This window comes from Aptenodytes forsteri, unplaced genomic scaffold, assembly GCF_000699145.1.
Source record: "Aptenodytes forsteri isolate BGI_AS27 unplaced genomic scaffold, ASM69914v1 Scaffold32, whole genome shotgun sequence".
Lineage (NCBI taxonomy): Eukaryota > Metazoa > Chordata > Aves > Sphenisciformes > Spheniscidae > Aptenodytes > Aptenodytes forsteri.
Window position 1 is genome coordinate 198,558 of NW_008795138.1, and position 25,050 is coordinate 223,607.

Consider the following 25,050-nt stretch of genomic DNA (forward strand, 5'->3'; position numbering starts at 1 on the left):
ATTTAATAACATAAAATTGGTGAGCGTTGGTTATGAAAGAATGCTAATAGACCTGGGCAGAAATGCATGTCCTTTGTACCGCTTACCATGAGAAAGTGATACTTAATTGCTACAGTTACATGAATAGCAAAATTAAAATTTTATTTTCAAGTCGTCGGATTCGATGCCAAGCTAAGAGAGGATAATGTTACCTGTTGACTTATGGGGCAATCTGGAAAAGATTAAGAGACAACATCTTATGCTTCATATTTACACCCAGATTAACTATGAATTCATTTTATGAATTGTTGTAGGGTATATTTATAAGGTGAAATTAAGATACCATTTACCTTAATACCGACAGATTGAAGTCAGAGGGACTACAGGAAGTAAGAAAATACTTCTGGAGAATAAAACAAACAGAGTGCCTCTTCTGAAAGTCACATACAGTTTTTTCCGCATAGATTAAAACTTTTTATCATGACAGATCATAAACTGTAAAGTAGTTCTTGTGTCTATCAGAAAATTCTATTTTATGTGTGAATTTCATGTCTTATACATGAGGACAGATCTAACTCTTCTGCTGCATTATTGGAGACTTATCAAAAACAGGATGCTTTTTTCTTGAGAAGATGAAAAGTACAGAGATAAGCAGGGAAATAAAGACTGAAGTTTTAACCAATAATATTTTTGTGTGGTTATCAGAGGAATGTAATAATTAATCTTTTAATCATTCTGAAGATTGTGTGAAATCATAATATCTCATCTTTTCCAGCCTCAACCTGCCATTCTTGATCTGAATTACAAACAATAAGAAAGGAGATGATTTAATGAGCAACTTTGTCATGTTGCCATTTTGCCTTAGTCAAAGGTAAATGTCTAGTTTTGCCTCTAAACTAAAATGGAATAGACTTACGTTTCAACTATGCTCGCAACTGAGGCAAATGTGAATGGAAAAGTTAGGGCTATTTTAAAGCTAGAATCCTGGTGCCTTCACATTTTCATAGAGACATAATTAAACACACACTGTTAAGAAGAAACAAACATTCGTTTACTAGAAAACAAAATCCCCGTTGTGAAGAAATGCACATGCATGAAAAGAAGTCTAAGATTTGACAAATACTAAAGTAAATCCCAAAAGAAAGATTTCAGTCACAATGGCAATAGGTAAGTTCGTATTATGAAGGAAAAAAAAATGTCAGCATGATTTAATCATACTCAATAAATAGGCACTTCAATAAAGTATATATTTACACTGGCTTTCTGAATGCTAGGGCATCACAAAGTACTATGGCTTTATTACAATGGATGGAAGATGGCAACTACTTAGAACCCAGTGCCAACATGGATTATAACAAATCCAGTGAGTATTTTGTTTTTCAATTATTCATAGAAAATTTAATCCTGATTAAGTATCCTTGGGCAGGAATTCATGGGTAGTTGATGACTGAAACCAACATTTATTTGAAATGCTTCTGTTAATTTAATCTGTGTATATGGCTTAATTATGATTGAATCCTCAATGTAACAGAAATGAATTATATCAGGATTAAAATTCTAGTACCACATCACCCATTCCATTTTGCCTTTTTTTTTTTTCTTTAAAAGATGCAAGCCTGCTGTTTTAATTACCTTTATGTTGCTATGTCTTCTAAGCCTCAAATGCTGTTTAGATCTTCATTACTGGATGAAATTTTTAGTTACATTTATTTCAAAAAAAAGGCAGATATAAACCCTATTTTCATTCCCATTAAAATTTTAACCAGTATGAACATTAGTTGCAAAAAAGGCTTTTCTTTTACACCAATAATAAAGGAAAGTTTCTCGCAGTCAGTTGTGAATGTTTTAGATGTGTTTTCTAGAGGACTCTCCCTCTTTGGTTTCCCCTTCTTTTATACTTATACATAAAATGCATTTTCTCTAAAGCATGAAAATAAAATAACTTGTACTCATCGTTACGCATCACACCAATTTCACAACTGGCCTATTTCAGACTTGTTTGAGCTTGTAGATGTTTTAAGAACTACATTTTGTAAGACCTTCAAACCTAGTATTGATATAAAGTAAGGACATTTTTTGTGGCTGGGGGGGGGGGAGGAAAAAATTCATTGTACTTTTCTGTGATACAGCTCAACACCACATGCTACACATAAACAATATTTATAAAATTATTCAAATTCTGGACTTTCCACTCCACAATACTTTTAGCAGATTAATCTAGGGACCTTGTCAGACCAAAGGTCTGTGAAGTGCTCTGATATTATCACTCAGTTTTCCAGTGAAACCAATGTATCACACACCTGTGACAAAAATACCTGTATATTTAGGTCATTATTGCACATTTATTACATAATGTATTCTTCCTAAACGTCTCAGAAGTGATGTCGATTTTTATGTCCAGAGGATACTGTTAGTGGCAATGTCACTGATGACAGAGAAGATACTTCCCAATATAGGCTGTGAGATAGAAAAAGTCTGTAGAGGATAACCATGGAGATGCACTGACAGAGGATAACACCTATGGTAATAATCTAGAGACAAAAAAGAGAGAAAAGGAAAAAGTAAGTGAAAAAACCTCAACACCAAACAACCCAAAATACATTTCTATCAGCATACTGTGTCGGTGCTTGAGGTTTAACTTTAAACCTTTTAATACTGCTGCAGTTACAAAAGATTTGCACGTGAATCTCAAGTCCAGGATTCAGACTCTCACACCTGGGTGTTTTTAAATCAGTGGATAGCTCTGGGCAAGTCACATAACCCTTCTGGCGGTCTCTGTTCTGGGGAATTTCAGACTCGCAATTCACCACCCATGCAGTTTCACAAGCAGAGGTGATGTTTAGGTATTCTATTCTTACAACAAACAGAGCAGGTTAAAAAAAAAAGCCCCAAACCACTGTGCACTAGCACAATCATGGAGCTGTGAGGACAGTGGTTTATCAGTCTCACTTAGCCAGACCTCTTTTCAGTGCAAGTCTCTTCATCTGTAACAGATGTGTAAGGCAGTATTTATCAAACGCATAAAGGTAACTACTGTTTCTGAGAAAGCAAAAGTCTAAGTTTATGTACAAGAGAGTCTTTTAAAAGAGATGTTTTTTCTTAAACGAATATGGTATTTATTGATCACGCATTTCTTTATTATATTGAAGTGTATTTAAAGAATGCATTTAAAGAATTTAAAGAACACAGCTAAATTAACATAATGTAGGAACTGCAGCTGCACACAATGGTTAAACTTGCCCAAACGCAAGAGCAGAGCAACTGTAATCTCCCTTCAGTAAGCTAAAAAATCTCAAAATATTGCAAAAATTTCCTTTACTGATCCTACCTCTAGAGATTGTCCCCCTGCCCTGATGATGTTTTCATCAAGCAACAACAAAAAATCTCTTCATTAGTGGCTCTAGAGGAGTCTTTTTTCTCCCTAGAATTATTTTTTTTTTTTTTTTTTTTGAAATCAAACGTGGTATTTCATTTACCATGTATTTTTAGCGGAACTTTTTTCTTTCCCTTACATATCCTCTACACAAATAAAAGGTCTGTTTCCGAAAATGCACAGATGGTTATAAACCATGAAGAAAAGAAGTGAACTCTACCCTGGAATGAGGTAGTCAACCACCTGAGAATAGTAGTGCAATTCATCTGAACATGGCAGGCTCCACACACTAGTTCTCTACTTCCCAGTATGTTTAAGCAACCGAGAAACCCAGTGAGTCCACCTTTGTTTTTAACTGTTTAGAGCTTACAAACCAAACTACGTATTTGGGCAGATTTCTTAATCTAAAGACTACAGTTCAGCTACAGGTTCCCTGACCTATTTAGCCACATAAAACTTTTAAAGGGTGAAGACTAAAAAGCAAACAACAAAAAAAATCCACGCATTTATCTTTCTACTAGCTTTGTTAAAAGAATCCCCAAGGTGTTTTTAATTAAAAAACAAACAAGCAAACAATAAAACAAAACACCCCCTCCACATTTTCCTTTGACTTAACAATCCCCCCCGCCCTTAACCTAGGAATGATTACCCTTAAATGATTCAAACCCTGTATGCCTTTGTAAAATATGACTCACATTAGCATCAATGAGAGCTGTGTGACTAAGACTTTTCAAGTTGCTTTGGGGTCATAAGATTAACAGCCTAAGAGCATGAGTTTGCTAACAAACACTGAACATGAAGAACAACTACTATTCAAATTCCATCTCTTTTATCTTGCCTGTACATACCTTTTCTCTTTGATATTCTCTGAATATTACAGAAATGGTTGCAAGACATGGGTGGCACAAAAACCAGAGAATGCAGGCCTGAAAGAGAAGATGAGTATAAGTTATAAAATGACTACGTGCCAGTTTAGAAGAAAGAGATGACAGTTAGAGGAACTGCATTTACATTTCTGTCTATTTTATGAACCCATTGTTTAATTTTCAATCAACAGAACGAAAACCACACAATGAAAGGTGGGATTTCTGTTTAAAAAAGCTCTATACTCCTTGTCAAATTAAAATGACTACTGAGAGTATGATGACAGGGTGCAATTTAATCAAATCAGACACTTAAACATTAGCTTTCTTATGGAGGAAAAGAGTTTAGTGCTTCAGTCAACTGCATGCCACAATTATATTTACAGCAGAAGGGATTAGTTTCCCTGATGTAACCCATACTTTGGCAAAGGTGATATAGAACTCCCTTTTCAGCGTGCTTCTCTCCACTGTGATGATCTGGTAAAGACCAGCAGCCAGTGACAAAGCTAGGCAAACTCTGAGCCCAATAAGCAGTCCACTTGCTAAGCCATGGTGTGAATGGTAGCTGTGGTGATTCGTATCTTCAAACTGCTCCCAAATTAATAAAAAGCTCTGGAAAGGAACAACGACAGCAAAGTACATTTAGAATAAACAAGGTTACGCTAAACCTCAATCTTCCCATCACAGATTAAATTATCCGCACAACTGGCCATGCTCCACTCCGCTTGTTGGAAACCACCATGTTACACAAAAAAAGCCTAGCCTGAACTGCTTTTTGGCACTACCTATTACTCCAAGTGGAACTGGCAGAAACAGAGTCTCACTTCTTGCATTCCGTAACTTTTAGAAAGTTTGACAAGTTGAAAGTTTCCTCTAATTTGGATATAAGGAATGTGGCACCTTAGCATAAGGTCCAGAATAATCATCTAGTTAAACAGTCAGCCTACTCAGCAGGAAGCCCACTGAAATGATTCCACAGAGCTACAGGGAGGTGTCTCCTTCCACTTGGGATCCACAACCTGTAAAGCTTGTTTCAAAGGCAGGCGACTACGCCTTTTCTTTCAAAATCCTAACAGGATTCACTTTTCTTTTTAAAGATGGGGAAGTAAGAGGGTGGTGCTGCTGCCCCTTTTATACAATAGCCTAAAGGCTCAAGCATTCACCCAGGTTGAACTTGGATCTCCCACAATTCCCTTCTTTGCCTAAAGGATATCCAGCTCACATCTCCCACCTCCTTGGAGAGTGCCCCAACTGCCAGGCTATAGGCTGTTCTTGGGTGGGCCACTCTCCACCCCTTCTATTGAAGCTGTGCCATTGTGGAGAAAAGAATTCAACATCAGCTAGGTCAGAAACTGCGAGCGAGCCTGACTCTGCAAGCAACTGGCTCAGAAACCTCCTAGGGTCTAGGAAAGGGAGCGTCACAGGTTCCAAATGCCGTTCCAACATCTGGACAAATGGTCTAGCCAACAGATAACTACACGAAAGACAGTAATCCTCCTTAACTCTCAGCACTGTATCCATTTGCTGCAGAATCCAATTTTGTAGCAGCACTGTGAGAAAGAATATTGATGGATTCTTTAAGGAAAAACAGACTAAGAAGTGCCTAGTTTCTGAATCTTAGCTGGGTAGAAGGCAGGCACCTACTTGTTGCATAAAAATTGGGTCTTGCCGAAGAATACCTTTTTAAGACTTTGGGAATGTTAACGTTATAAATTAGAATACCCATAAAGTTTAGACTCTCCCAGCATCATGTAGCAGCTGAATGGCATTTTAAGACTTGAATATACACTGGAATCCAGTCCACCTACTGTACACATCTAGCTTGCACTTAGGTTTCAGGTGTCTAATGAAGCAGGCTTTCTGAAGAAAGGTAGGCAAATTTGATTTATATGAGTGAGGTAGTTCTGAAGGCCTTCAGAAGCAGACATTGTATGCCTCAATTTAGAAATCTAAATTAGTCAGATTCCCTTCTGAACACATTCAAAGGCTCTCTCACTACATTAACTACATAAAGACAAAAAGGTTACTGAAATTAACTTTTTTTTTTTTAAATGTGTAATCCACCTGTGCCTTCCAAAGGTGGCTGTCCTTGAGTCTCATCAGTCAAGACAGGATCATTTTCTCTTAGAATATCCTTAGAGAGTACTCTCTTGCTTTTCCCCTCCCTTACCTAGGCCATAATAGCAAGCGTGACTGCTGTCATTTCAGTCACTCCTCAACTACCTGGATGGAAAATGGAAGGATGGGAGAGGGACAGATATGAAGCATGCAAGTCCTGAACATCACTGATTACTAGTAAACAATCTGACCAACATGCTTCAAGTGTTCCCACCATAACACTCCATTTCTGGGTAACTCCAAGCAAATGTCTTCAAATGATCAAATTACTTGACTGAGAATTCTGTCAAGGAGCAAGACCGAAATAAGACAGTGTTTGGTAAAGTTGCATCTACAGCACTAGTTTTGTCATGAAATTGATGAATTCCTACCACAGAAGTTATTTCAGTCCAGGTAGAATGTGCCCAGGCAACAAACAAGGGTTCTACCAGTCACAAAATGACTGCAATCTTGTACAGAGCATCCTCCTTTTTGACATTTACACTTGGAAATAACCAAAGTATTTAATTTCCCTGGACTGGACATACACTGTCTGAGAAAATTTAAAAAACCCCTCCACCTATGTATAGAATCTTCCTGACAAAAGCATGCATCTGGGGGGAAGAAATACAAGCTGATGGAGATGGAACTGTGACACTGCTTTAAGAAGAAAATTTAGGTAGGTCCCAGGGATAGCTTAACCTTAGAGAACAGAGCTCATGAGGGTTTGAATTTTCCTTAACCTACACCAATACAAACAGCAATGAAGGAAGCCACTTTCATGAGAAGATGACAAAGAGCTGGAGTAAAGGAATCATTAGAACAAAGTTCAAATCCTCATGAAAAAATAGTGTCTGACAGCAGGGTATGCTCTGGACTAGCCCTTTAAAGAGTGTAAACTGTGTAAACAGCCCAGGAGTCCGTTGATCAAAGACTGTGTGTAGTGACAGCAATGTAAGATCACAGAAGTCCAGCTTCCTTCAGTTTCATTAGATTATTCAAAAACAAGCAGAAGGCAGAGGCATTAGAGGCGGAGATGGAACCGTCAGTGCAACACACTGGAAACTTGGACAGGGTGAATATGTGTCATTGCTCTTACTATGAGCTAGGACTGTTCTCACTCACCAGAGAAAAGCAGGATCCTGTAAAAGAGAAATCTGTGCTATGGACTGTTTCTAGGTTACAATGGATTAGGCAATCTGTTCTCAATGAAGGAAGAGCTTTCATAGACAAGCATGATCTTGAAGTCAGAACCTCTTTGGCTAGCCATGCCTGAGAAATTAAGTTAAATAAGCCCTGAAGTCCCTTACCTTGACCGCAGAAAGGCATACATCAGGTCACTTAGCTGCAATATCAGGAACAAGCTGAAAAAACACCCAGACACCAACCTGCTGAAGTGGATACCAGAGGCATTTTTTTGTTGGCAGTGAGCAGAACTGTTAGAGCTCTGAGAAGAAATTGGGGGGAAATCCTAATTTTTATCCAGAAGAACAACTCTGCTTAGGCTGTAGACAAAAGAACTAGATGACCTAGGTAGCTGAAGAGCTGACTGGCACTAGCTATGTCCAACATTAAAGTCACAACTGCTTCTTCATCAAGGAGAATGACCATCTCCTTGTTTACATAATACACTGTTCAAAATGCCTGACTTCACCTGCACATACTTCTGACCTATCTTGGTTCACAGTGGACACCAACCACTGTCCAGTACTGGTCGCCTTCTTCAAATGCTAGAAGAATGTTTGCCACGGACATCATCCTAATGTTTCAGATATACAAGTTGAACCTCCACATCCATACAACGAAGAACCAGACACTCTTCTTTTTTTGTCATGAGGAAACAATTGTGGTAGAACCCCTCCTCCCCTTCGCTATGCCAACATCGACTTTACGGCAAGCCAAGATAACATATCAATCTCCAGTAAAGGCAGGTTCTCATGGGACAGATCATCTCTGAGAGGCAAGGGGAAGGGGGAAGCAAAAGGGAAATGAAAAGTGGCAGCAAGGCAAAGTGGATTAACTAGCTGCTTCTAATTGTATCTAGTACTTGGGTATCTGATGTCATGCAATGCCAGTACAGTAAAAAATGGTTTAGATCTAAGGTCAGAGGCAGAGATCATTCTGAGCACACCTTTGGGGTGTACCTAAGAACCCCTGTGAAGCATGACGTCTAATGCAGTAAGGTTCTATGTCATTTTGGTCAGGTTCAAAGTGATCGGCTATCTTTCTAGAATCATTGCCTCCACTCCTATCAGCCCTGAAAGCTGAAACTGCTCAGGTCTATGTGATGGGAAAGGCCTGCCATCAATGAAGTTTGAACAAGCTTTGTGTCTCAGCAGCAGAGAGTGGAATCTTTAATGAATAGAGTGGCCTGGGAATCTTTTGTTCTGAGGCTGAAATAAAGAACAAGTTAAGGCAAAGGGAGATGCTGAATGGCATGCTTGTCCCTCCTTTGACATGCTACCTCTCTGCAGCCACAAAGACCACAAGAGATTTGCTGACTAAGGAGGCTGTGTCCACCCTACACTGATGGTAACTTGTAAACACAGCCTGGAAAATTGCTGGTGTTTCTGAAAGAACAAAAAGAAAAAATCCATAGCATCAGTACAAAGAGGAGAAAAAAACCTGAATATTTGTTGAGTAATTTGAACTACTAGCAGGCAAACAGGATCAGATAGTTTGCCAGTCAAAACTGCAGTTAAATTGAAGAATAACATGTTTTCCCAGGCTGTCCACTTGCTTGACTTCCGTGAAGACGAGATGAGGACAGGTAGTGTAGAACGTCAATAAAACTAACATGGTTCAATCTCTATCTGCTGCATTAGGGTAATGCATGGGGTTTCCAGCACCCTCCACAGCAAGTCCTCAGAACATCTCTGATGATCCACATCAGTCCGTCCAACCTCCGGCATGGGAGGAAGCTGGCTCTCCCATAAGAATCTCTGGGAAAGAGCAGGACAGAAAGGAGGTTGTTCTAGGTTTTTAATCATTAAAAGTGCTCATTGATTGCCCTGTTACAGCAGGTCCAACACCCACGTCAATCTAGACAGACCAGAGAACAACAGACTAATCCAGAGAATGAAGTCTTGAGCTCACTGCCTTTGATAGAGGCGATGCGGTCTGGATCCTGCTCCCCTGAGCTCAACAGCCACATTCTATATTAAGGAGAAGAAATCTGGCAGAAGGTATATTTTGTGTGTACTGAACCATGAGATGGAAAACATCCTCTCCAGAAGGGGCAAGGATACTCTTGGTGTCAGGGAACTTTTGCTGGAGACAGCAAACACTGAGATGGGGGGTGCAAAACCAGCCAGGCAATGACATACTCTGATATCCGTATTCTGTTTCTACAAGACTCGTGCCAAACCTGAGACTCCCAACAATGGACCCAAGAACGGTACCCGGCGGAGGGATGTGGTAGAGCTGTGCCTTCGTGGTGAAAAGTAAGATAGCCAACTTTGTGTCAATCCTCCAGTGGTGCTCAAAGAGCCAACACAAATGTGTAATGGACCAGTACTGGGGGAAGCAGCATAATATGTATGACACCTGCCCCAATTTTTACCACAACTAACAACCAAAAAAAGATCAAGCTGATGATACTGAGTGTCCTTTCTATGTACCGTAAAAAGGAAAGAACAACAAAAAACTTTCCAGTCTCAAGTTACAGAGTACTAACATACCCATATGTATGTACAAGTGGAGAGGCATGAATAAAATTAAATACTTTGGAAGTCTTCTTTACTACCAGCATGTAGAATTTCTGGTGCTAGATGGGTGTCAAAGTAAGGTGGAATGAACCTATCTTTAAATTTCAACAGTCCCATTGACCTTAATAGCCTTTGGCTTATATTCTTAATTAGCAAGAAATGTCAGCTCCCAGCTACTCTTTATGTTTTAGCAGCCCGCTTATTTAGTTTGGAAGCAGGACTAATTACAGATACTACTCAAATGGCACAAAATCTTCAGTATAATCTCTTCCTCATTACTGTCTCCAGTTTCTCCCTCCTCTTCTCTTTCTCAATGGCTTTCAGATTCTCTTGTCTTTATGCTGTGATTCAAAAAAATTTGTTTACAAAAGGCACCACCAGGGTTGGATGATCTCAATTACAATTTACTTTTAAGTTACTGGTTTACTTGACTTTCTAATTTATACTAATGGAAAATATTTGAATGAAATTATGTGTCAGAGCATTCATGTATTTGCATGACCAATCCTGCACATGAACCTTTCAAGAATTCCCTTATATTGATTGAAAAGACCATTAGACATCCTATTTGAGTGGTTCTAAGAGGAGGACACCGAGGATTTCCATTTTGTTTTGGTGACAGAAAGAATTTCTCACAGCAGCTTTTCTCGTCTTTCCTCTCATGCTGCTAGTTGTTACCCCCCACCAATGTAGTTCACAACCCCCCAGTTGTACTGATTACAACTATTTACAGGACCACGTTATAGATCAGATCAGTAAAATGACTGTGCTGAAATCAATTTTTTTTTTTTTTTTTTTTCAAACTAGAGGGGGGTTTTGGGGTTCGGGATTCCTACACAAGCTAAACTACACCACACAGCAAAAGAATAGAGAAATCTATAGATTCCAGGCTAATTTAAACTATTTAAATGGAGACTATAGCAATTTTTTTTTTTTTTTTTTTTCAATCTAGAGCTTTCCACTGATCTGGTTTACAGTATAATGCTACGAACAATTGGCACAACCAGGAGTTTGGAAAACTGTGGGAACTTCTTAAGTGCTTTTAGTGCTGAACAAAAACATACTGTGGAGCTACACCTTAAATTGCTAAAGTAAAGAGAAGGTGTTGTTACCTATTAGACATACTGGGTGCACATTATGCTGTGGGGGTTTTTTCCAGTCTTGATACTCCCTCCCTCATAAAATATTGAGATTAGTTGGTTCACGGTTCTGTCATACTTAACAGCAGCTGTATATTTCAGTATAAGAATGAATATAAAATACAAACCTGTGTAACAACAACTACTACAGCAATGCCAGTAGATGTTGGAGTGGAATCCCACTGAAGAGGTCTGCCGTGAGACTTCTTCATTCTGCCTATCGTCCAACCCATACACAGACTCAACAATAAATACAGCATTTGTATCTGTGAGACTATGTCACACACTATTGAAAACAAAAGAAAAATAAATAGTCACAACAAAAATAAAGTTTTTTTCTAAAGCAAAGAGAAATGTTCTATATACCCACAAATGAAGGATGGACATTTATGCCTCTGTACCACCTTTAGTCATAATTTTGATGATAATTTCATCAAAGCTGAAGGTTGCTTTGCTACAAAACGTGGATATTTTGAGTAGTTTCTAGTGCCCAAACAGATCACTATCAGCTTTCCTCTAGTTATGCTGAAGTTCTGCAACAACACGGGCACAGCGCCACATCCTTCCAAATCCCACTCTTGTGTCAAAGAAGTCTGGGCTCAGGAGTCCATCTGCATAAATAGGCTTATAAATGCTAAAGAACTAAAATCATATGTATGTTAATCACACTGCAAATATGAAACATGATGAAATGAACTCCTTTCTTTGCTCTGAAAAACTTTTGTTCAGAAATCAGATAGTTGCATTGTACTTTAAATTAATTGCACTTTGTCTTAAGGATGCAGTAGCTTGCAACAGAAAGCACAAATATTTAGGACAAATTCCACTCTCAGGTACGTAAAGGGGAAAATATAATGAATAACCCTAACACAAACTTCATTTGGAGCAACAACTTGCCTGTATTTCATTTTATTAAATGCAAACTACCTTTGCCTCATTTTGCTATGTCCATTTTTTTTGCTCTGTTTGGGAACAATTAACACATACTCCATAAAGTTACATTCTTAATCAGCGTCTCAAACCTGTGTTTGAAGCTGTATCTGAATAAAGAAAACTTCAAGCTAGAATGTATTAAAGCCTTTACTTGTTAGCCTTGCTGAAGTACTACTGACAATAGAAAGAACTGAAGATTTCTTTCTGGGTGATTGTTAGCTTTAGACCTGGTAAGTTTTTGACTGAAACTTATTGAACAATTTTTAAGTTGGTGTTTGGACTTGAGAGTAAACTGGTTCATTGTACTGGCATAGCAGAGATATACAAGAAAAATTGATTCTTATATTACCTAAATTGCAAATTTGGTTCGGAAACTAGAGATTGGGCACTACACAGAGAAATGCTTTCTTTTTAACTTGATTAGTATTTTAGTTCCATTAAATTTGTTCCTTATTTGTACTTTTCACTTACACTATCAGGTACGAGAAAAATATTTCTATGTCACAAAAGTAAACTTCTATTTTTGTACAGCTGGACTCTGTTATAAAAGATACATGTACTTCCACATTTACTAAAAATATTGGCGCAAAAAATGTTGCCACTGTACAGAGATTAATATGCACACAAGGGAAGCGTGTCAAATGAAGATCAGCTACAGTATTTCACTGACACTCAGCAATACTAGGAAAATATGGATATAAACCAGACTTCAACATGTTACTCCTGGGATGTATTTGGTATTCTCACAGTTTATATGCTTAAATGCTTCTTAATGTACTCTGACACCTTTGCTGTTTAAGAAATGTCAAGAGCTTTTAGTAAATACAAACTTGCTCATTCTTTAATAAAATGAACTGGCACTGATTTTGGTCAAAATGATCTTGGAATTATTTTACAATGCTAGCTATGGAGACATAGTACTCGCTAGAAAAAAGTGTTACGTGAACTCAAGGCATGCCAAACCAGTGTCACAAATCCAAGCTAGAGAAATGACTGAACAAATCTGGATGTTCTAGAGAGCATTTTATTTTCTGTCACTCCTTAAGATAACTTGCCCTATAAGTTATAGCCAGACATCATCTCTCAGTCACATCTTGGATATACATACTGCTCTGCTTCAGTGCGGCAACAACTCAAGTGGATTCCCAGACAAAATGGTGTAAGACAAAAATTCAGTACCGGCTTTAATCTTTGACATCTTCTACACCTTGCCAGAAAGTAAGAAGGTTGGGAGAAATTTCTAAAATTACAACAATCCCAAGATATCCAGGGTCAGTGTAAAGTCACATGCTACTGAGCTGATACCACATTTGTCTGACTTCATCACAATTCATCTTTTTTGGCTGTTCAACAGGCATAGTAATATTCCTTGACTTTTCACATTTCTATCTTATCAAAAGTTAAAAGATCACTTTTTGTGATGCTTTTGAGTGCCAGCATTATTTGTGTGATTTATGCGATTAACTTAGGTGATAAATTAGACTGAGGGTCAGTTCTTTATACATGGTAAAGACTAAAGGATGGTAGGAAAAGAGTAATTGCTTGCGATAGTATCTGAACAGGCTTCTAGAAAGAAAATCTGGCCCCATTGAAGTCAACAGAAATTTTACCATTTACTTTTAACTGGATTTCTGTTCTGATACAGGAAAAGTGGTAGCACCTTCCATCTTCAAACTATTCTACTTGCTATCAGCCATTTTTCAGAATTGTAATTGACACTGAAGCTTTCCACATTTCTATTACTTCTGCTCTTTTACTCTTTTGGGAACCACGAATCTTAAAAACAGCAGGAAAGGAAAACTCTCAGCTGAATTTAAGAAATTCAGCTATTGATTCAAAAAATATTATTTTATTCTTAATAACCTTTGCTTTAAGCAAATAAAAGTGGTCTCTTCACTGTAACACATACACAGAAAATCTAACATGCAGCTCTGAAGTTCTGTCTGTGCAGTTAACACTGGGTTTCTCACTGTGGAGGAGTTATGACTACCTCCATATTCTCTGTTTAATTTAATTTCAGGAGATGAGAGGGGAAGTTTAATAATACAGTTGCTGGAGAGGCTGCAAGGAGCTGCCAACTCAAATGGTTAAAACAAGAAAGAGGCAATTACTGTGGTGCCAAGTGCCATCAAGAGGCTGTTAATTCCAACTGCAAGCTTCTAAATGAACTCCAGGAAGGGAAATATTTTTCTATATAGGCTGTTACTCTCCAATGCTATCTCACTACCACAGTACTACCTTCTTGGGGTGCTTCAAGTCAATCAAAAGGCAATGTATTTGCTTAGAAAGAACCCCCCAATGCTTCAAATGTGAACTACCCAACGATGTTTAACCCTGAAGAATCCAGCAGGAGTAAATTAGTGCATTTTGGGAAGGGTTGTTATAGGAATTCAGTTCCAATGAGAACTCAGGATATCTATACAGAGTGGAGAAAAATGCTTTGTTAACATGAAAACTTTACATAAGCATTTTTTTGCATCACTCTAATCCTATCTCTTGTGCTGTAAAACACTTAATTTTTCATTATAATCAATGTTAAATTTGCTAGTGAAATGACACACTCCATAAAATATGATTGTTTCCTAAAAAGCTTCGTTACTTTAGATCATGCAAACTCCGCAAAACCTTCAACATATTGAAACATTTACTCATGTGATAGGCATGTATTTAAGTGTTTGTGGGATGGAATCTTCAGACAAGAAAAGCTTTTAAAAAAATCCTAAACAAGATCACAATTGTGTAACTTTAAGTACTGTTATTGTAAACATCCAGAAGAAAACCTGTTTTTCAGAAGAGCAACTTTTATTATTTTATATTAAAGATCCAGTGGTATGGTCCAAGATAATACAGTCCAGCAACAGCATTCACTAATGTATTATACAGATTAACGTGTAGGAATATGTAAGAAACAGTAGACAAGCATACTCACATTCTGCCAGACTTCCCATAAAAGGTGCTCCTATTCCATCTCTAGAATAACTGATAAAAGAATAAAAGATGGTATTTTTAAGTGAGTGAGTCTTAAATGTGTGTTCTCCCTTAAAAGTACATTTAGGCAATGATGTAGTTCTAAAAAGTCAGTCCTATGTTTTGTCAGTCACCACAGGAAAGCTTATGTACTGATCTTTACAACAGAATGTTCTTCAAGTCTTAAGACTGAAAGCAAAGATAAGCAAAGATACCTTGAGAAATGCAGGTAGTTGGCAAAAGCTGAACCAGCCTGCAACAGTAACGCAATTGTCAACACCTTTAATACAGTATGCATAGGTCCACGCTTCTTAATTGTTTGCCATAGGGACTGTGCGTATATGCAAGCAGTTATGAAGTATGCTAGGACAAGCAGGAAAAAGAATTCATGTAATCCTGCGAAAAAAGAAATACAGCTTAGTTTTTATAAAGAAACGTTGCTACTAGCAGTAAATAACTAAAACAAAATATGTTTTTTATATAATCACTGGGAAATACTTAGTAACTGTCACCCAAAAGTGGTAGTACAGACAAAATTAGTAAATCAGAGCCTATTTTATCCAAGAAAGTCAGTGAATTTTTTCAGAGAGCTGATTATTGTTTGATCTGACAAAGTATTTTTTATTCAACAATACCTTTTCTGAGTGTAGGAGAGTTTCTGTTCAAATACAAATAGCTTTGTAGCAATTACTGAAATAGTATAAAGTGGCATACAGTTTCTTGATAAACAGAAAATAATCGTAGCCCATTTGATCAGTCAGAAACATATTTATTAAAGGACTCATTTTTAGCTCTTTTTTTTTTTTTGCTTCAATTTTTAAAGGCACAATCTGAGCTGAGAGAAACCCAGAAGAGACTTCTGCTGAATCTATTTAACCACTGGGTGTCACTCTTCCTCCACGTAAAGTAGTTAGTCCAAGAAGCACAGCTGACCAAGACAGAAAACTTTTAGATAAAGAAAAATGGAAAGAAAAATAGCACAGAGAACAATAATAAGTTCATAGAGTGGATTTTTTTTACACCAATCTGAAAAAATGCCCAAAGTTTTTGGTATTATTTACAAAACAGAACTCCTCTAATTTTCAGTCTGGCAGTAGTCTCGTAAAATGCTTCCCTGAAGACCTGGATCCTGGAAAACTGTTTCTATTGTCTGGGAGCTTTGGAACCCACCATATGAGCTCCCAAAGGGTCAAAGCCAGTGAGCTATAAGCAAAAAATGGGTAAACAGAAATTTCTCACAGAAAACGTATGTTTTTCTTCTCCAGCCTTCCTTGAAACCAAGTGGTGCCCACAGAATCAGATTCTGAACAATGTTTTCCCTCCAGCAGCAAAACAATTCTGCTAAACACTTCAACCAGCTCCACTCAGAGATTAGAAACAGAGCAATTATACACATTTAAATATCTAAGTTGAAAAACATTAGAACTGGATGAGTTCTGAATAGTTGCTAGTACTATAACTTCTATGGCTAAAATTAATCAGCTTGGACATACCTACAGTGAAATAGGAGAAAAAGAGCATAAGGTAATAAAGACTCATGAAACAAAAAATTCAGGGCCGCTCTGCTTCTCTTGTATACCTACACAAAAGCATGATTTATGACTGACAAAAATATGCGTTTTAGATCAAATCTCTTATTCTTCCTTTCACTCTTTATCTTTTGGCTTCAAAAGATACCCACTGAAGTTGGCAAGGATTCTGTAGATAAATTATTTCTCACCATGATGAGTGGGTACACATGGAAAACTCTTTAGGAAAATCAACTAGCTTTTAATAAACACTAAAACATTTAGGATAGAAAGCTCCTTCCAACCAAAGACAGATTGGAGATGATTGGCTTGAGACCAAAAGGATTTAAGAGAAAGTTGAACTGAAATACAACTATAAAAAAACCCAGAAGGGTAATTTTCAACCTTTTTTAAGTTTTTTGACTTTCAAGTAACCTAGAGTTGACAGAGAAAATAACACGTATGTACCTTAATTTGAAATACCTAACTAGAAAGATCTTCAAAATGCTGTCTACCTGGTCAGCTGCCCTTCGAAATCCTACATTCCACTGGTACCATGTCTTCCGTAACAGAACGTATCATATAAAATGGTAAAAGATTACTTGCTAGGGATCAGAAGCCAGGCCTGCTCCTCTCTCAAGGCAAACAATCTTAATCACAAGGTTACAGTCTCAAGTTCTTTCCTATACTCTCCTTATAGCCCATTTAATTTTGAGTTTCCCTGTGTCAGGCCACAACTTTAGTAACTGAAGTGAAGGGTGACCTAACTAGAACCATCTGGAACTATGTAGTTTTTAGCTGCCCAAGTGAAAGAACCAAGAAATGAAGCTGGATCTTTTCTTTGATGCCCTAATGTTCTATGCTGCACATCTCTATGGAAAAAGGACAAAAATTATTCCCCAAAGATGCATTTAAAAAAAAAAAAAGGAAAGAGAGAGAGAGAAGAAATCCTCGTCAGTTCTTTGAAAGTTCTAAATAAACAGAGGTGTTCCTCTGCAACCGTGGAAGACACGGCATGTAAAGCTCATCCTGTTTCCTATTTGTTGGATCTAAATACGTGCATCCAACAGATTTATACACCTCCTTGCTTAGCATGCAAGCTGTTCAGAGTTCTGCTTCCAAGTCCTCAAAGTCTTCCTACAAAATTAATATAGAGCTGAGGTGCCTCTCTAGGAGGTCTGTACACCACTTTTAAGGGCCACATAATATCTTATAGCTGCTTTGCCCATTGATTTAGCAAAAGAACGCTACTACTGCTTTTTGAGAATAAGTAAATTAACCTAGAATTCACTTCTGGATACAAAATTCATGAAACAAAAACTGCCAACTAAGTTTGTAGCACAATTAAGGAGTTAAAGAGACAGGTAGGTCAACTTAGAAGCCTTGAAAAATGGATGATTAACAGTGCTACTTTCTTACAGATTCTGCTAAATGTTTCAGCGAATATTCTCTTCCCTTCAAAAAGGGAGCTGCCTTTGTTCCCTCTATATCCTCTTGAGACCAAGCATGACAGCAGGGCACACGATTCTTTGCATAGCAATTAGGCTTATTCTGGGTACGTAGGTTAAAGCTGTATATGAAGGCAGACTAAGCCTATTGGGCTCTTCCCTTACAACAGACCTAGGTTAGTGACATGTTGATGAGGCCTCCCAGAGCAGTGAAGCCAAGCGCTGCACTGAAGCACAGAACCATAGCATCATTTAGGTTGGAAAAGACCTTTAAGATCATCAAGTCCAACCGTTAACCTAGCACCGCCAAGTCCACCACTAAACCATGTCCCTAAGCACCGCATCTACACATCTTTTAAATACCTCCAGGGATGGGGACTCAACCACTTCCCTGGGCAGCCTGTTCCAGTGCTTGACAACCCTTTTGGTGAAGAAATTTTTCCTAATATCCAATCTAAACCTCCACTGGTGCAGCATACATTAGGTTGGTTTGGATTGTCCAAAGCATACAATTTTACGTAGGCATTTCTTCAGCTGCTGTCTTGAGTCACTTCTAGAAGTTCTTCTTTGCAGGCTTAAAGATTTAAAATTGCATTTCTTAAATAAAATAGAATCGGGACTGACAAATATCTCATCTAATCTGTGGCCTGTGACTAAGATACTTAGAAAGACCTAAACATTGAACTGAAACTGTATCGGCGAAATGTTATATCGTGCATGTACTCGTGTTGCACAGAATCAAGTTTTACACAGCTAAGGAATTTCATGAATTAAATAAGCAAATTCATTAAAATCAGGGATTAAATTCACATTCAAGTGGAAGCTTACGATTTCAACAGGGGAAAAATACCTATTAGCAAAGACGTCAACACTATCTTTCCTTGTGCATCTATGCTTCCAGTTAGGCAAGTTTTGGAAAGTCAGTCTAGAGAAAAGGAAGGATTTTTCTGTAATGCCGGAAAATGAATTAAAGTTTACTCTCTGTGAGAAAGTAGAATCTGAAATGTAAGAGACTCTGCTATCCATTCCCGAGTGCCACACTTTTCCAAGCATAGTAAGTACTGATTTGTTTGGGTGATCAGATCCTTAACTTACAAATCTAATTTTAAGAAAAAAAATCTTACCAGATTCCCCTGCGCTAAAGTGATCTAATGGATTCCCTTCTGCATCTGGGTTTAGTAAGACCATTTCAAACTGAATATCCTCGGATTCAGAATAATTCTCCTCGCAGGTAAACTTGTCTACATAAAACACATACCATGTTTCCGGATAAGGAATCTGGGACACTGTCAGATTTTGCTCTGTGTGGTTCACAGTCACTTTGGAAGAAAACAAACAAACAAACAAAGGAGTAAATACTCGATTAGTTTGTTTTTAGAAAACTCATCTCTGACTAAAGATAAAATTTAAATCCACAACATCACATACCAGTTATAAACTACATGCAGTACAAAACAGTCTTTGTTTTGAAAGCTAGCTACCACACCAGAGTCCAGACTTCCATCCTCGCCTTTTGCTTCAAATAGGTGCAGGCACAGGTTGGTGAGGATATGTACCGGATTCCACCTCTCAGCTTTTGGGTTCGCTGGGAGGGCTCCCTTCTGCCAGAAGCCAGCAATTGCAAACTGCGTCTCCTATGCTTGGCACACTTCCATCCTCTAGTACCGTATTGATGGGACTAGCTATTTTGTATTAGCCAACGGATACTTCTGCAGTATGGAAAATAGCTTTGTGACATTTATTCTACTCTATTTTCAAAGACATTTAGAGCACTGAACAGGAACAGCCACATGCGAGATTAATAAACAATAGCGTGCATGCTTTCAAGGTGCAACTTAGCATATTTTACAGCATCTTCCCCAAACCGTAATAAACTGAATTTCAATTGACAGCTAATGGCGGAGACCACTGTCTAATAAAATGGTGTATTTCAAATCAGTTTACATTTAAAACCAACTATGTGAGAGACTGAAGTTTCATCTGCTCATTGATCTTACCACTATTTTTCCTTAAAGCAACTATTAATGTATGCACAATCTCTCCAAAATAAACACTTGCTGAAAATGAAATCTGTGGCTCTGTATGTTTGGGTGAAACTATAAGGATAGTAAATACTGTTACACTGATTACTGAACTTGAGTGCTAATCAGCTCAACCATAAATGAAAGTCACCTCTGTAGAAGAAATAACAGTATAACGAGTGGACTGCAGATTAATTCACCGTAATGGTTTAAGATGACAATGGCTAAGGATGAAGAAAGAAAAATTTCATTAAAATTCTACAAAACAACCTATTTCTGTTTTTTATGAAAAGTCTTTTCTATATGAAAAAGGTGCAAACATACATACAAAATAACCCTTAGCAAACTCGTTATCCCTAAATATTCTGTAGATAAAATTTAGAACTAATTTCTATCTTGAAGCCTACCTGTGAAAAACATTTATGTAATGTAAATAAACTTGTTTCAACTTCAAGAAGTTATTTTCCGTTCTCTGAAGGCATGAACTGATCAACATTAGGATGCAGGAAGAAACGTATGATGTGTCTCTGCAGCAATTGTCACGAAGTACAAATTCAGACAACACATGAACCAGAAAAAAAAGAGTGTTCTAACACAGGCAATCTGTCTTGTGTAGCTAATGGTAAGTATGCATTCCACTCTGGAGCTACATATCTTATCAATCAAATATACAAAGTGAAACAGCTCCCTTCAAAAAAATCGAGATTTTTAAAAACACAGTTTTAGGTTTTCATATGGCGCTTAATCCAAACGAAAGGCAAACTGCAGCTGACGGGTGGCTTTACTCTCCATCTGTACTCTCAGCTGAGTTCTGACACAGAGTTATTTGCATCACGACTAAGGATCACACAGAGCATGTTTAATCAGTTTTCCATCAAATCTGCAAGCTAACTCACAGAAAATGAAGTAAGATAAAATAAAAATGTAATTGATTTTGCCTAAGATCAGCAAACAGATCCAACTCACCCTGTGATCATATGATTCCTAAACCCAGCAGAAAACAGCGAGTACATTGCTGGGACAGACAGGAGTGCTGGACCAACTGCTAGTCGTATCAGCAGCACTTCATGTTCAGCTCAGAACAAGTGTAGAACTACATCCTTAGAAGTGACATCTGTGTAAGATTTCGTTATGACAATGTTCCAGGAGATCAGTTTGTTACTCTAGGGATTCTGGCTGCGCAGAGGAAATGTATTTCAAAAAGAAGCTGTATTCACTGAAGATATATTTGAATGAAGTTTCTAATATTAATTTAATTTCTTAAAGGAAAATTTATGCTTTAAGTAGGTATTGTAATATTACTATCAATAAATGGTGCAAAAATGATTATTTCAGTATGTTTGTCTTCCAGTTACATAATTGAATGTTTCAATGTTTTACTGTTCTTTTAAATTTAGATGGATACTCAAGTTAAGCTTGATCCTAATTAGCTCATCTTTGATACTGTATTAAAAATTTTCTAACATGTTTTGTACAACAAAGTGTGACAGTTTTGTGCTATCATGAAAATGAAAATATCCTTTTATTTTTGTTTTCTCGTCTTTGAAAAATGCCATTTCCATGGAATTGGAGAACAGGAGCCTCCTGACAAATGAGAAATTTTCCTCCAGAAACAAAAGACAACAAGGTAAGCTGTATATTCTGTACTGGTATAATTATCTGCTCAAATATTAAAAACATTTAAATGGGAGATTCAGTGATGAATACCAAATTACAAAATTAAAGGGTGAAAGAACATTAAATGATAATGCAGGCAAGTTATAAAGTAAGGCAGCATAACCCAGATTAATTTTCGCAGATGACCTGACAGACAGGGCCGTGGGGGGGAAGCTAATGATTATGAGGTTGTGAAAGGGAAAACAAACAAACAAACCAACCAACAGAGAAAAAAGGTTTTCAGGTACAAAATTACCCTTTTACTGTGTACTTGGGCTACACACTCCCCACCTTACAAGCATTCACTTCGGAGGTTTAGAGGCAACTGCAACAGGCTCCATCAGTTTGCCTCTAATTTTTTCATTCCACTGCAATAAATGTCAGAGTTCAAACCGTACATTTGACTGTCCCAAACACTTAGATTCTCAAGTTCTTCTGTTTCATACTACAGTGGTATTCTTTGTAAATTCTTTCAAACACTCAACATAATCTTTTTTATGGAAAAGTTTGAAATTAAAAAAAAGAAAGACTTTTACTCTAAGTGGAGTTAAAGAAAATCTCTGTACTGAATGAGTAAATGAAAACTTCTGCCAAACGTGTACCCTTTCTGAGTTGTGTACAAGTGAGAGCATGAGACTAGAACTGGTCATAAAGTTTGGCTGTTTGCATTGAAGTCATTTGTCAAAGATTGTTCATTTTCCAGCAGTATACTAAATCATAACTTGCAAACAAAGTCTTCTGAAGTGATACAAATAAAGCAATAATTTTTAATTACAGAAGGCCGAAGTCCTGCTTTTACTTAAGTTGATGCAAAGTCCAAATTCATGCAAATAAATATTCTAAATACACAGATAACTTAATTCGTAAGGACAAAAAAGTAGCAACTCACTTGTCAGCTGAGCTTTAGAGAACTTCTCTGTACAGCTGTGATCTTGGATACTGTTCTGCAGCTTCTGCCATTCCTGTGCTTGAAACAGGTGAATTCTAGCTGTTTTTGTCACAGCTACTGCTACGTTCTTGATTCTGACACACAGAACAGCATGGTCACCTTGATATTTAAAAAATAAAGTCAACTACTCTGCCTTGATGTCAGTTACAAACAGAAAGCTAGTGTGGCATAGATTTTTTTATAAATAGCAGCACCAAAGCTTCACTTTATTTCTTAAACTTTTACCACTACTTCTCATAGAAGTCTTTACGCTCTTTCAGAAACAATTTCTATACATCTCATTAACACAGCACTGCATGCACCATTCTCTGTGATGGTACTTAAACAAACCTTCACCATAACCCAAATGTCATTAAACTTCTCTACTACAAACAGCCTTCCCTCCCCTCCTCTTTTTTTTTTTTTTAACAGACTTCCAGACCTTTTTTTTTTTTTTCCTTCCTCCCATCCCAAATTTTATTTTCTCAAGTTCAGCTAAAGACACTGCCTCGATCAGTCTCAATAACTGGTTCAAAGTCTAGTATTTTTTGACCTTTGTAGCATGATTATGAGCACCATAGGGTAGCTCTTGAGTCTAATACCAGAAGAACTTATGTAAATGGACCTTCATGTTATGGACTGATTAAAGCTAAAATACTTAATTATAGATAACAGATGTCAAATTGATACAAAGAAAATCAAACTTCAAAAGTGTTCTCTAATGTGTCAGTCTACCTATAGGCTGCATCTTGACACAGAGAAATATTTTAGGCATTTTAGAACCAGCTCATTTGACACAATTTATCTTGTCTGGGTAATTCTACAATCCTCAAACTTATTTTGATAAATTCTTTCATTATATATTGCCACAGACTTCTTTAATGTAACAGTATCCTAAATTAAAAGATAGGACTTAATGGAGAAGAAAAATCAATCAGTACTTCAAGAGCAGAAACTCATTCAAATTTAAGCAAGCTTTGTATGTTTTTTAAAGTGTCAGAGCAATCTTCTTTCCCACCTAACCTAGGCACCAGCTGGCTGTGAGTCAATAGACTACTACCAGCTTCAAATAAGGCTTTGCCAGGAAGGTTTGCCTGTTCAGAGCCAGCTGCAAGACAGCGGTCCTGCAATAAAACCTCAAAAAAGGTGATCTCCTGGGATCTGTAAAATGTTATATGGACTACAGTTTACCTAAGTTGCTAATAAAAGACTTTGAAAGATTAACAGAAGATTCTAAAAAAAGCCCATATGGCTTCACTAGGACCCAAAATATACATAGTTGTGCATATTCATGCAGAAAGAGGAATATTTCTATGGAAATACGCAACATCGACTTGTACAATAAATTATATCTGAACACCTAAACCACTCATCTTGAATCTTAACATTCTTTTCTCAGATTTAAGGAGTGCACTTTTTTTCTTTAGATCTATTTACAGCGCTTCTACAATTATCTTCTAGGACAGCGATAATTATCTGCTTTCAAGTCACTCCACAAGCTATCCCCACCCTATCTATCGTCTCTCATTCAGCGCTGGAAGGTCACATTCCAACTCTTGGCTTATGTCACATTTCCCTTCAACCGATTAGATTTTTTTCTTGCAAACATTTTTGTTTTCCTCTGACACTACTCCTCCAGTCTGGGAGGAAGCCTGTGTAAGTATTATCTTCATGGTTGTCTTTCGAAGCATTCCGCAGAACTCTTCTGCCATGAAGCTGAGAAAGAAAATAGTCTAAGCTACCGAAATGCTGAGCGTATAGGAAAAGCACGCTGACAGCCTCGTTGTATATGGCTCTCACCATGCTTGCATGTACTTCTTTTTGCAAAGTAAAACTTCTATAGCAAGGAGAGTAATTTCCAACCCGTATTTCTGCAGTGGCCATTCTACCAGGATTCTAGCCCATCGCTAGGCCTCTTTACTAACAGGAATTACTACTGACAAGGAGTTAATAACACGGGAAAGAAAAGCCAGTGGGAATGATCAGGTGAGAATTTACATTCTGATGCACGGCGGCGCTAAAAACACCCAGTGATGTGAAACAGACACGGGCAACGTTAAGCATCGTTCTCACTGGGTGGAGTTCCAGGGGGGAAGGAGAGATGCATGTCCAAGTTAAAACGCCTCCGCTCTCCCAGATACGCCCGCCACGTCAGGCGGCGGGGCGCGAGGGGAAGCACAGCGCCGAGTACCCACCACGGCGCTTTTCCACCCTTCGGTAACAGCGACGCTGTTCATGCAGCGCCACGGGCTGCTACCAGCTCCCGTTTCCACCGACTTGGTGCAGCCCCGCCTGGCTCCAGCGGGGTCCCGCTTCTGGCCGAGCTTCCCATCACCCCTCCGGCGCCGCCCCAGACTCCTCACCGCCCGCAGAGCGGATCAGACCTATTGCACGTCCCGGCGGAGGGCGGGCTGCCGGGCTCACCCCGCTG

At 38.0% G+C, this 25,050-nt stretch overlaps 2 protein-coding genes across 2 annotated transcripts in view; one reads left to right on the forward strand and one right to left on the reverse strand.

The window, feature by feature from the left end:
* Positions 1-118: 118 nt before the first annotated feature.
* GPR180 (G protein-coupled receptor 180) lies at positions 119-24,683 on the reverse strand. Its single transcript, XM_009278472.1, has 9 exons — positions 24,618-24,683; positions 22,581-22,764; positions 19,139-19,333; positions 15,274-15,454; positions 15,021-15,070; positions 11,287-11,444; positions 4,636-4,827; positions 4,201-4,278; positions 119-2,510 (listed from the first exon to the last, which is right to left on the reverse strand). Exons 1-9 carry the CDS (start codon positions 24,681-24,683, stop codon positions 2,352-2,354), a joined length of 1,263 nt encoding a protein of 420 aa, XP_009276747.1. The 3' UTR covers positions 119-2,351.
* Positions 24,684-24,720: 37 nt separating this feature from the next.
* TGDS (TDP-glucose 4,6-dehydratase) overlaps positions 24,721-25,050 on the forward strand; it is a 15,921-nt gene continuing 15,591 nt past the window's right edge. The window contains exon 1 of the mRNA XM_019471853.1: positions 24,721-24,836. Coding sequence (XP_019327398.1) covers positions 24,721-24,836 — 116 coding nt within the window. The remainder of the gene's footprint in view (positions 24,837-25,050) is intronic.